A 13,264-nucleotide genomic window follows, 5' to 3' on the forward strand; every position below is an offset into this window, starting at 1 on the left:
CCCTCCCCAGTAAAAACGTTTCGTCCTCAACCTGTGCTGGAGCCGCCCCCCCAGCCCACCTCCCTGGAGTGAGAGAAGTTCACAGATAAGGCAGTTCGTGTGAGGGGGGGCTCGGCCCTGCCAGCAGTCAAGCCCGCGCCTCCAGGCCTGAGAAGGGCAGTGACTCGCAACGCCAAGCCTCCCCCCCCTCCAGACAAGACAGAGAACAGACAGACAGACAGACAGAGCGTGGGAGGGAGGCACTCCTATGGTTTGCATTGCTGCTTCCCTCCTCCCCTGGCTCTTGCTCCCCTGGCCCTTGCAGGTCCCCTCTATCCCCCTCCCATCTCCCAGCCCCTAATACAATTCAGATCCTCGACAGCTAAAAAAAACAACAAAACAAACCAAAAAAGAACAAACCAAGCCCCACGCCACACCCTTTGCATCCTTCTCCACCCGCTGCCCAGAGGGGAAATCCTGACTCCCAAAAAAGGTCCTGCCACTTTTGCCTGCTGGCGGAGCTGAGACCGAGCAGGAGCTGGGCCCGTTATTTCCCTGTGATCTCTATAACATCGTCGTCTTTGTCCTCATCATTAGAGCTGCATCCCACTTCCGGGACCTCCTGGGATTCAAACTGAGGCACCTGGGACCGAAGGAGCCCCCCGGCCGGGTAGCCCGAGTGAGGGGACATGTAGCCAGGGTAGGCAGATGCCATGCTCCTGGGAAGGCTGCTAGGCAAGACGGGGGCGGGGAAAGGAGCAAACATCCTGGGCTCGGGCAGGAGTGACTGCGTGAAGGGAAGCGAGTAATTGGGCAGCACCCCCGTCAGAGAAGGGTTTAGCATGAATGAGGGGACGCTGGCGGTGGCTGAGGTAGCAGCAGAAGAGCTGGCGGTGCCGGCTGTCAGCAGAGGGTCAGTAGTCACAGGGAACACCAGATGAGGGTCTGAGAGTAAATTGGGCAGCTGGTAATAAGAGGAGCCAGCGCCCATGTACAAGGAGTTTCCTGGTTGGGAGGCAAATGGATGGGTTAGGTTGTGGTTTAAAGAGACAGGAGGCATGGCGAACCCACCAGAGACGGGGTACCCGTGTTCGTACGGCTGCACGGACGACGGCAACTGGCGCTTCTTCTGCTGCCTGCGGGCTTGCTCCTCCGGAGCCGACGGTGAGGTCGACTTGCGCTTGTTGCCCCGTAAGTCCAACATCGAGTGGGTATCGACATGCTGGCTGGTGGCCGGCAGGGCCGAAGAGACGGAGGGAGCCATACAGTGAACCCCCACGCGCTGCTCAGCTCCTCGGGCGGCTAAGCCGGGCACGTTGTCCATGCGAGCGGGGTGGCCTTGCGCTGCGTTGGTGCTGGGAGAGCTGTGCCGTGACTCCCGGGCAGCTGCTGCCTCCGCGTACTGCTGCAGCTCGCTGATGATCTCGGGGCTGTCGGGGGATATGGGCCGTGTGAGCTCCTCCGCGTTGCGGAGCTGTGGCGATGAGGCACTGTGTCTGCCGTTGCTCGTGGACTCCAGTGAAGAGCTCTGGGAGCCTGGAAACAAGAACACGGAGCAGGTGAGAAAGGCGACCTTGGAAAAACACCTGGGGACCAAGAGGCAAGCGTGGAAAGGAAGATGGGGGGTCATGGGGACGCTGCGGGGCCAGCTCCGAACACAAGGGAGATGGAAGGCAGACGAGGAACACCACCGCAACGCTTGGGTAGGAAAGCACGTGAGCGAGCCCCACGCAGCGCTCACAAGCCCCTACCTGAGGCAGCTGTCCGACGGTCTTCATTGCCCTTTGGCTTCCCAGTGGTCCGGATAGCAAAAATCCGCCCATCGCTGGTCCGGATATATGTCCCTGGAACAGAGGCAGAACAACTTTATTCACCGTCTCCAGGTGAGCCCGCAAGGCTGCCCGGGCAGGAACAGGGCAGCAGTGCTGCTCAAGGCCAGGCCCACAGAACACGTAGGGAGACCAGTGAGGGGCTTCTGCCCCCTTCCTCACTCCCTACTTCCACCCCTTCCGCTTTCCCAGACTGGAGCTCACCACCTCCCAACATGCTGTTGGTGGGAAATGTAGAACTACATTCCTGGGACTATTTGCTCCGGGAGCACCAGGAAGTGTTTGTCTGCCCAGCACATGCAGTGGGTGTTGTGAGCGTGAGACACCCGGCCACAAAGTTCGACAGCTCCTCTCAGAGGCAGGAGAGGAACAGCCCTGAAGCACTGGCTACAAAGCACACCCGAAACACAGGCTGCAACAGAGCCACTGCAGTGTCCAGATATCCTCCCTTTCTTGTTCCTTTTCTTCTCAGGAGACTCATTCAAGCTTTTACATCTTTTTCTTTGCTAATTAGCACTGGCTAAGATCATATCAACAAGTCTTACTGAGACAGAGGGACTGACCTTTTGTCCCTCGGATGATGTGGATGCTCTCACCAGCACTGATTCTTGCCTGTACGTCAGTGGATGTATTTGTACCCGGAATCACAATATCTGGCAGTGGGGGAAGAAAGAAAGCGGTGTCCATGAAGTTACACGCCCGCCATAGTCTCAGGAGCAGGGAAGAGCACCACCAAAGCCCTCTGCTTGTGGAGCAGTCGTCTCGCCTACACGCCGTGCTACAGGCAAGCCCCGGGGTTTATTTCTGAGCAGCACAGAAGGGAGCAGAGGCTCTGAGGAAGCAGAAGCCATGCAGCTTTGGCACAGCATCTCCCCTATCCCAACAAGGGCAACTGGCAACAGTATTGCAGGTCCTCTCATGAGGAATTCACACCCAACAACCTGCTGGGCCCATGTCCCTGCTCCTCAATTCACCACGGGCATCACGGCTCGCTGTGAGCATCAGCAACTCACCTGTGGTGGTGACAATCTTCTGCACGAGGACACCGGCTCGCTGTAAATAGTTGATGGGGAAGTTGACAGCGGAGTTGGAACTTGAGGTTGATCCGGCACTGCCCACAGGGACATGCCGGGGCATCATAGGAATGGGGGTCGATTGAACTGGGCGGACGCTTGCCACCGGCTTGTCCTCACCCTTGAAGGCTGGTCGCCTAGAGAGAGAGGGGGGAGGGAGGGAAGTGCAGTGCCCCACTGACAGGGATGAGCGTCCTCTGCTCCCTCGTGTCACATCTACAGCACAGGAAGAAGGGGAAGAAGCAGGTACTCACCAGTTCCTCTGGCTAAAGGCAGGGATGCTCGTCAGACTCTGGTCACTGGCTGGGTAATACTGTGCGTAGGACGGCCGGGTGTAGGGGACGGATGCTCGCTTTTCCTCCTCATAGCTCTTCTTGGCTGCTTTCTTCTCTGCCTTGGTGAGCTTGTGCTCCTTCCGGTCGATCAGCAGTGACTCATGCTGAAAAGGCTCCTGCAAGGCCACAGCACGGAGCATTTACATCAGCAGACCACGAGAGGGAACCAGCATGCACCAAATGGCGACATGATCCCTGCATCAGTCTCAGGCTGGAGCAGGGGAGAGGGGAGGTGGGAGGCAGAGCTGGTCATGGCAAAAAAGAGTGTGGGGCAACCCTGTGGATGTGACCAAGGCTCAGCCTGAATCATAGGATGGTTTGGGTTGGAAGGGACCTTAAAGCCCATCCAGTTCCAACCCCCCTGCCATGGGCAGGGATACCTTCCACTAGACCAGATTGCTCCAAGCCTCATCCAGCCTGGCCTTGGACACTTCCAGGGATGGGGCATCCACAGCTTCCCTGGGCAACCTGTTCCAGAGTCGCCTAAGCCATCGCTCACCATGGCTCAGTGTGCCCAGCCAAGGCCATTGCCTCCCATGAGCACACAGCAAAGCCCACAAGCCAGAGGCCAGGGCAGAAGCGCAAGCACGTAGCCTGCCAAGATGACACACGGCCACTGAAGCCCCACAGCAGCTGGCCACAGGCCCACTCTGCAGCACCACCCTACCAGCAAAACTCTTCACAACACAGGGAAGTGCTGACTGTCCCCACTTCGTTCCAAAGCCGCTCCAGGAAGAGAGCTGGCAGCAAGCTGGGATGTGCCACTGCCACCTTCCCCCCAGCACAGATTTGGGAGCAGGTTGTAGGGCACCCTACAACTGCCCAGGGCAGAGGTGGCTTTAAATGTGCAGAAGATACTGCAGGGGAGGGCAGGGCCCTCCCTAGAGGATTTTTTACCTAGCCCTATCAGCACACAAATGGGTCTTTCTTGCCACTGTGTCCCCGTCATACAGCCAGGCCCCTCCAGATCACCCCCTGCCCCTGCAGGGGTGTGCTAGCAAGGACACCGGTTGGCCTTACCTTGGTGATGAGGTGAGGATACTTGAGACAGGCTAATTGTAGAACAGACTCCTTCATCTTGCTGGGATTGAGGGAGAGCTGAGCAGGGTTGGACTCCTCCTCCACAAAATGCAGCAGGTTCTCCACCTCCCGTCGGGTGAAGTTCAGCACTGGGTTCAGATCATCCACCACCCGATCTGGAAAAGAGAGGGAACGGAGTGAGCAGAGAAGGGAAGAGATAGGTACTGCTGCTTGCTGCCTTCTCACACTCCTGTCCTAACAGAGCTCCCTCCCTGCAATCTGCAGGATCCTCAGAAGCCTTCTGTAAATGTCAAGGCAGGGAGGAAAATCATGAGCCACGTTCAGAGACAACCCTGTTTGACCAAGTCAGGCTGACAAATGCTTTGTGCTCCAGAATGCACAGCAGTGCAGTGCAGGTCACTGAGCTCCTGGCACATGGGGACACGCAGGTGATTACGGGTGGTGTCCCATCTCACATCGCAAGGCTGAAAACGTACAAGCCTGGGACAGAACTGCAGCCACATCAGAATGTGCGCTCCCACAAACCCCACCAAAAAGGCTCAAGTGAGTAGCCAGGTGCTGAAAGGCACAGAACTCTGTTCAGCTGAAAGCTCAGAAAAGCTCCCTTGTGCACAAGAGCCTGGAAATTTTCCTCGGATATTCCTTCCTGCAACAGAGGGAGCACATGGAGAAACCATCTATATCCAGGACTCTCCTGGGAGCCAGGTCAGATGCCCAGGGACTCCACCTTGAGTGCAAGACAGCATGCTGAGCTGATTGTGCTGGGCTGTTGCCTCTGGAGTTTTGCAACAAAGAAGGACACAGGCAGCAGAACTCTGGGTCACCGCAACCCTCAGTTGCACGTTCTGTGAGAGCAGCTCAACAGCTGGCACAAGCCAGCAAGGATACTTTTGGTACAAGGGCAGGTCAGAACTGTAAGGAATGAATTATTCTTGGCTCCTAAGCAAGCACTGTCAGTCAAAGGTATCAATATATACTTTAACTTTGCTCTTTTCCCTCTCTCGCTGCTGGAGAAATGGAGGTACAGAGCTATTTCATAAGCAATGCTCGTTTAAGAAAAATCATTTAAGAAAAGTAATGCCCAGGCACAGGGGAAAACAGGATGACCACCCCCCAAGTCTCCAGGCTGTTGTAGCAGCCAGGAGAGTAGCAGGGAAGGTAGATGGCACTGCACTGGACTGGAAGCACAAACCTGCTGCAGGATGCTGGCCCTACAACTCCTGCATCTCTGCCATGAATTTCTTATGGGATCTCATGTCTCTGCCAACTCATAAACATCAAAACCAGCCCTAGGATAGTGTCTCTGTCCCTTCTTTGGCTGTCTGGCTTTCAACCTTAAAACTTAAAGGAGATAAAAGGAGTGAAAGCCAAGAGTGAAGTACCATGTCCATCCACACTTACCTGACATGCCCTGCTTGGAGATCTGACGGTCATAAATCTTCTTCTCAAGGGTGTAATCGGAAACCAGTCTGTAAATGTGGCATGGCTTCTTCTGCCCGTAGCGGTACACTCGGCACACGGCCTGAGCATCATGGCACGGGTTCCAAGAAGCATCAAACACCACCACTCTGTTTGCTCCAATGAGGTTGACACCCAAACACCCAGCACTGGAAATTAAAGGCAAATTTCAAATTACTGCCTTGGCCAATTTTCAAAGCTTCTAGGCAGGGACAACCATCACAGCCAAGAGTCCATGGAGTGTCTGTGGGCAGTTCCCTCCAGCCATACAGGCACCTTCAAACCCACATCTGGTTTCCAAGGCAGTTGTTAAGTTGTTGCAGAGGACTAAGCCTAAAATCATCCACCCCTAGGGAATTCAGGAGCAGGAGACGCTATCTTCCTCAGAGAGTCCTGAGAGCCTGTTACAAAGAACTGAAAACCCACATGTGTACAGAGCATCAGTCTGAGCTCCTCCCTGCACCATTCCGCTCCAGCCAACTCACCGTGTGGACAGAAGGAAGAGCCAAACTGAGGTGTTGCTGGGATCATTGAACTGGTTAATCAATCGTTCCCTTTCTGAGGCAGAGGTGCTGCCATCCAGTCCTGACAAGGAAATTAAAGACACATTTAAAAGCTCTGTATGTCTGGGAGAATCCCATCAAAACACAATCACTTCCTAAACACTGAGCTTTGTAACTGGCTCCCAACTAACCCTGGGTCTTCCTCCAGTCATGCACTCCAGGACATCAACTGGACCACTCTGTACTGCTAATTTGCCCAGCCCAGCAGATGCAACGCAGCCAGCCAGCTTGGGATTTGCTCAACTAAAAGATCAAGTGAAACATTACTCAGGCTTGTCAAGGCCAGGACTGGGAGTGCTACAACTCACCTAGCCCATTAGGGCTCTGTCTTAGGCAAGCAAGAACAGCAGAAACAAAGGCCTCGCGTATGCTGGCAGCTCGAGGAACCAAGAGAAAACAAAATTGTGAAAGCCTTTGGCAACACCCCACAGGCTGGATCTGAGCACAGAGTACTGGTCTAAAGGAGGGTAAGGGAGGTGTCATGTCTCTGTTCCTGGGCAGCAGCTTGCTCCTGGCAGCTCTGCAAAAATCAGGAACACCACTGCTCCTCTCAGTCCTGGCCTGTAAAGTAGCCACACAAAGCAACAACCCATGCCAGAAAAAGAGGTAAAGCTGGGGAAGAGGAGAGAAGGAATTCACAGCCCCGAACTAGTAAAACCATTTCACAGTGATTCTGGTTTGGGAAGCAAGATCTCAAAAATAGCCAAGCAGGAAACAAAAAGGATCTTTTAGAACTTAAAAAAAAAAACCCACTAGTGTGTGAGATGTTAAAGATGTCTAACATCTTCTAGGTATGATATTAAAAGGAGGATTTAGAAATTATCACTTAGTTGCTATCCAACTGACACCGTCTTCCCAAGCAACTGAAGTAAGAACCAGCTGAAAGAGACTTCATGAGAAGAATGTGCTTCAGAGGAGCATTCTCACACCCAGGGACAACTACAAGAAGGTGGTGGGTGACTTTCAGGAGTGACAGAGGATCAGTGTCACACCAAAAGAGAGGAGGGTTGGCGGCACTCACTGTAATAGTTGATGTTTCGGACCCAGTTGTGAACTCCTCCATCTGAGCCTGGAGGACTCGGCACTGGTCTCTTTGCCAAAAACTCTTCAATGACAGATAAGGTGGACAAGCTCTGGCTGCAAAACCAAGATCTCTGTTCAGGAGAAAGCCCCCACGACAGCACTGACACTTGTCAAACCCTGTTTGCGGCAGCACACCTCTCAGTACTAAACTTGACAGTGGCAGAAATATAAAATCCATGAAGGAAAAGCAGGATCTAATACAACAAAGGAGAAAAGGGGAACTGCCACACCATTCACCGTGTGTAACAGCCTCCTAGTACCAGGAAGGGTCTGATTACTCCAGCAATTCATGACTGTAGGATCAGCTGTTGATACTCTGCTTACCTGAAGACCAAGATCTTGTCTCCAAGCTTCACACTTTCCTCAATTAGGTGGAACAGTAATACCATCTTGGGCGAGTTCTCCAAGACTCCCGTCTGGTAATCACACAAGATGTCTTTGGCCTACCGAGAAACAGGAGACTATTACAGGTGGAGTTGCTCATTCCTTGTTTAGTTCAACAATCCTGTCTCAAGGTGAGAGAAATAAGCAATTGCAGAGAGGTTATACACAACCGCTTGGTCGAGGTGACAATGTTACTCCCAACTACTGCTGCTACCTCCTATTCTAGAAGCTCCAAACAACAAACTTCTTGGAGTATGAATGAATGAGCATCCTCTTAACTGCTCCTGACTCTCTACCTCATGACCTCAGCCCCAGCCCACTAGATTTACCACCATCTTATCTAGATTAAACGTCACCCTAATTGTAGTATAACGAAGTCCACAGCCTTTTTAGTCAGATGAAAAGAATGGTACAAGGGAGAGCTGCCTGCACTCCTGCCTCACAAGCGTTCCAAAACCCCTACCCAGCACCACGCAGACATGGCTATCAAGACGCTCTGTGGCAGAGAAAATGTAAGAGAAACCCCCAACACTTAAACAAAGAGCCTTTTCTCTGCTCTACTTCAGAAAACTGCCCTAACATAAAGAGGTACCGTACTTCGGAGTAAGTATCTAGCCTATGTTTATCCTAACTCTCCAAACGCAGGGTGTTCCAGCAGTGGTACTCACCCACTCATAAGTAACGACCTGATTTGCTCTCTCCTGAAAAGGGTTGAAGCCAACACTCTGGAGGAACTTGCTATTGGTAGCTTCGGCGACTGGTGATGCCAAAGCGTTACTCTCTGTTTTGACCTTAATTCCCTGAGGCTGGCAGCGGGAATTAGTACTTGCTGTGCCAAGGTCATCCACATCCAAATCCTGCTCGTTTGCCAGATTCTCCTTTTGCAGAGCTTCATACAGCACATCTGGATGGTTCCAGATCTGAAGGGGTAAGAAAAGAATGTGGTTAGGTCTGCGCTGGCCTGCTGTTTGCCAATGACTGTAGACTGAAGGCCCCCACAGCTGTTCAAAGGAAGTAACTAATACTTTGATCATTTCCTCACCATCCCCACATGGAACTGTAAGGCACTGCAGAGAAAACCAGTTTGACCGCATTTAGGCAGTGGAAACAGAAAACATGACTCTGCCATGACACAAGGTATAAACCATCTTATCCAAGGCTCTCCTGGCTTTAAAACTGCCAAGTTCATTCCTTGGGAACAAAACAGACGGCCACTGTGCACCCCACACAGCACAAACACAGGGAACCTTGTTTGCACTGCAGCAGGCAAATGGTTAAGGTACCAGCCCAGTACTGGTTCAGCTGATAGCTGCAGGTTCCTTGCACAAATTTTAACATTTAGCATCCCTGCACGGCAGTTCTGGAAGTGGGGATAACAATTCTGCTGGGCCATTGCGGGGCACTCTGGAGACTGTAGATGTGCCCGGCCAACCACACTTTTAACTCCTGTTCTGACTCGTATTCCTGCCTCTGCCTTACACACTAGAATGTTTCTTTGCATGTCCTGCCAAAACCTACCTTACAACAGACGCAGAATGCTTTGAGTGGGTTCAGTCCCAGCCAGCCACTGTTGCCTGCATCTCGGAACCGGTTCATGAACTCTGTGTAGAGGGCCCGCTGGATCTTTGACAGACGTACCAAAATTACATGTTCTTCCTTAGATGGCAGCTGAACCTTCAGCACATTGTGGCCTCGCCTAGGGAGGAAATACAGAGAGAGGTAAATAGAGGGAAGGGAATTTCCCAATCTGGTCTCCCTGTGGCTTGTAGGGTTGGATTTTGACTTCTTGCCCACCGGCTGCAGGGAGAAGAGCTCTAGCTGTGTGCTTGTCTAACGCACGACACTTCCCAGATACTCTCCCTGCAGCCAAATACCAACTGCAAGCACAATTACAGAGATCTCAAATGTTACAATCTTATAGCACAGGCTGCAGTGTTAACAGGGTGATGAAAGTCCTGTCCATGGCAGCTGAAAAGCAGAAATCATCCCTAAAGTCTCTTTTTAGCTCTGCCCATGACTAAGACACTCCATCCAAATCACTGGTCCAGCACCCTAGGACCCTCGTCTGAGAAACAAAGCTGATTTGTTTCCAGGGCAGTGGAGACACTGTCACTTTTCATAACTGAGAGTTCATGAAACACTTTCAGAACCTTGAGTAGAAGATGTCAAAAAGTGTGCATCCAAATTAACAATTAAGACATCAAAATAAACCTGAAGTCACACTAGTGCAGTTAGAGGTGCTGATCTCCATTATCAGAGTCTGTGGAACCAAAGCAAACCAACTTTACTTCTACCCCCAAGGCAAACAGAGCCATAAGGTCCACTTTGCAGTTCACAGATTGAACAAGGCAGGGATACCAAGAGAAATATGGATCTGCTAACCTAAGAATCTCCTCTGTGGTTTTCTCTGTGTGATTAAAAGCCTCACACAAAGACAGATAAGGTACCTGTTTAAACTCAAGCCTAAGAAGCTGGATCAAGGGGCCGAGGCCACTCTGCGAGGTTCAACAAGGCCAAGTGCTGGGTCCTGCACCTGGGTCACAACAACCCCCTGCAGCACTCCAGGCTGGGGGATGAGGGGTTGGAAAGCTGCCCCACGGAAAAGGACCTGGGGGTGTTGGTCAACAGCAGCGGAATAGGAGCCGGCGTGTGCCCAGGTGGCCAAGAAGGGCAGTGGCATCCTGGCCTGTATCAGGACCAGTGTGGCCAGCAGGAGCAGGGCCGGGATTGTCCCCTGTACTGGGCACTGCTGAGGTCGCACCCCGAATCCTGGGCTCAGTTTCAGGCCCCTCACGGCAAGAACGACACTGAGGGGCTGGAGTGTGTCCAGAGAAGGGAACAGCGCTGGGGAAGGGTCTGGAGCACAAGTGCTGTGAGGAGCGGCTGAGGGAGCTGGGGGTGTTTAGTCTGGAGAAAAGAAGGCTCAGGGGAGACCTTATCATGCTACAACTCCCTGAAGGGAGGGTGCAGAGGTGGGGGTTGGTCCATTCTCCCAGGTAAATGGTGACAGGACAAGAGGAAACGGCCTCAAGTTGCACCAGGGGAGGTTTACATTGGATTTGGGAAAAATCTCTTCACTGATAGGGGGGTCAGGCATCGGAACGGGCTGCCCAGGGAGGCGGTGGAGTCACCATCCCTGGAGGGATTTAGAAGTCGTGTAGATGTGGCAGTTAGGGACATGGCTTAGTGGTGGACTTGGCTAGGTTAACAGTTGGACTCCATGATTCTAAGGGACTTCTCCAACACAAACAATTCTGTAAGGCAGCATGATTAGCTGTACTGCATAAACTCAGCAAACAAGCAGGCTGATTTGGGATGAAGGAGCTGTTTGCAAGGACTCCCTGCCGACTCACCGCTGCACAAAGCCTTCCAGCAGGCTATGCAGGACATGACTGCGATACCTCATGAGACGGACATCTTGAGGGGTGCTGTCAATACACTGCCCGTTCAGGATGGGGCGCTCAAACATGTTGCTGAATTCCTGCCGCGAGCCTAGAAAGTCAGGTCGGACAAAATCTACCATGCACCAATACTCAATGAGGTTGTTCTGGAGTGGGTAGCCCGTCAGCACCACCCGCCGGCGGGAGCGGATGTTCTTCAGGGCCTGCGAAGTGCTGGCATGGCAGTTCTTTATCCGGTGTCCCTCGTCACAGATAACCACATCTGGGCCAGGGCGAGACAAAGCTTTCTCAATCCCTGAGGACAAGGAACATTAAGTCTTAGTTAGAGATGAATTAGACAAAGTTCTGGTTTTAAGGGGTCGCCAACTTCACAAAAAGAGAGAGGTAGTTCTGCAAGACAAAAAAAAAGCAGTATTCATGGGTGGCAGAGGGCAAGGCTGATTCCGGAAATAAAATGTGACTAGACAATAGCTCTGATTTAGCTTAATGTGGTAATGACCAGACAAGACTTTCCCTTGATTTCTGCTCAAGTTGGGTGCCTGCCTCAGACCCAACCTGCACATCTCTCTCAGCAAATCCCCCAGCTCAGTGTACTGACTTCCATGCTTAGTGCAGCCATTGCAAGAACCGACAGACCCAACCAAAGCTCAACAACCTTCTGTCTCTAAAGACACAATCTTGCCCAGCAAAGTTTGATTGTGTCAGGGGTGCTAAAAGCGAGTTATAGGTTGTTTCCCTGTGCTGCCAGAGTTGATAGCCAGCCAGACAACAGGATCACACTCTCTCTCTCTCAGACTGGCCTCCCACCTTTCAGAAGCTCCTGCTGCCGGTCTTCCTCATCCAAGTCAATAATGACAGGGCCAGCTTGTTTCTTTGTCTTCTTCTTCCTGCCAGTGGCAAAGGACTTCTTCAGTGAGAGGAGACGGTACATCTCATATCCCATCAGCAGCACACCACCCTCTATCACCCAGTCATTCACCACCTTTGCACGTGCAGCTGTTGTCCTGTAAAAGAAAAAAACAACAAACCAAACTGTAAGCTTTCTCTCCAGTTTCAGTTTGAACCACTGGATTGGAGTCTGCTGAGGAAAAAACCCCAAACATTCAATTAATTAAAGCACTCCCTTGCATCAAACCAGGCAGAGGAACACAATGAAGTTTCTTTAGGAGACAATCTGGAACAGTGGAAAAGAAAAAATGCCTTTTATGTGCCATGAGTAGCTGGGCTGAGAATGACAAATCCTTACAGCAACTGAGCTGTAGAAGTTTGTCATGTACAAAAGCACATCAAACTTTTGAGCATCCTTTTTGAAGAGCTGGTGAGGAGACTGTCTCTGCAAAAAACATTTTCAGAATGAGCTGCTAAATGTATTTGGTTGTGATCTTCCAGTCGTTTACCCCTTGTTGTTGTCTCTACCAATGCTAGCATCCCTCAATCATTCCCTCCCTGCTCCTGCTCAGAACTAGTTCCGACCAAGACCCTGTCCCTCACTCAATCCTCCAAGAGCACACCAGATCCCATCTCATGTGTAAACACATGGCTGGGGTCACATCAGCAGATTCAAAGCACATTCCACCCAGGGGGTGAAGACATCAACAGGTAAGTGTATGAATATAGCCATGAATGGAGCGTTCCCCAGGATCACTACACTGCCCTGATCTATGCAAGAAAAGTGACCCAGGAAGAAGCAGAAATCCATGAGCCAAGAATACATTCCACACCAGGCTGTAACTGCAGTCACTGATCTCTCTTTTCTGGATGAGGAGGCTTTGTATAACTTGCCAGAATCCCTCAAGAACAGCACAATTCACAGAAAGTCACCGTGTTGGGCAGAGGAGTCCCTAAGTGTGTGAAAAATCTCAGGGAAAAAAAGAAGAAAGTACAAGAAATACGTGGTATAGGGAGCACGTGCCTTACAAGCCCTGTGCCTTACCACAGGACTAGCGGTGTACCACAAGAAACAGACCATAGCACTTCTGCTCCACCACAGAAGTAGCTCTGTCTCTGCAACTGGGTTCCTGATGCCAGCATATACGGAAGAATAGAAAGGTGCGTCAGCAATGCGAGAAGGAAGTACAAGACATTAATATTGAATGAATCATAGAATCACAAAATGGT

General features: G+C 51.7%; 1 protein-coding gene across 1 annotated transcript; it reads right to left on the reverse strand.

Annotated features, from left to right (window-relative positions):
- Positions 1–54: 54 nt before the first annotated feature.
- RAD54L2 (RAD54-like 2 (S. cerevisiae)) lies at positions 55–12,150 on the reverse strand (the record flags this gene model as incomplete). Its single annotated transcript, XM_010147743.1, has 14 exons — positions 55–1,515; positions 1,731–1,823; positions 2,372–2,461; positions 2,822–3,018; positions 3,136–3,332; positions 4,237–4,412; positions 5,659–5,864; positions 6,201–6,300; positions 7,300–7,415; positions 7,686–7,804; positions 8,414–8,665; positions 9,264–9,441; positions 11,099–11,441; positions 11,954–12,150. Coding segments are annotated over 14 exons (3,253 nt in total), but the record flags the coding sequence as incomplete, so codon positions are not given.
- Positions 12,151–13,264: the final 1,114 nt, after the last annotated feature.

Source organism: Eurypyga helias, unplaced genomic scaffold (assembly GCF_000690775.1).
Source record: "Eurypyga helias isolate BGI_N326 unplaced genomic scaffold, ASM69077v1 scaffold20672, whole genome shotgun sequence".
NCBI classification, from domain to species: domain Eukaryota; kingdom Metazoa; phylum Chordata; class Aves; order Eurypygiformes; family Eurypygidae; genus Eurypyga; species Eurypyga helias.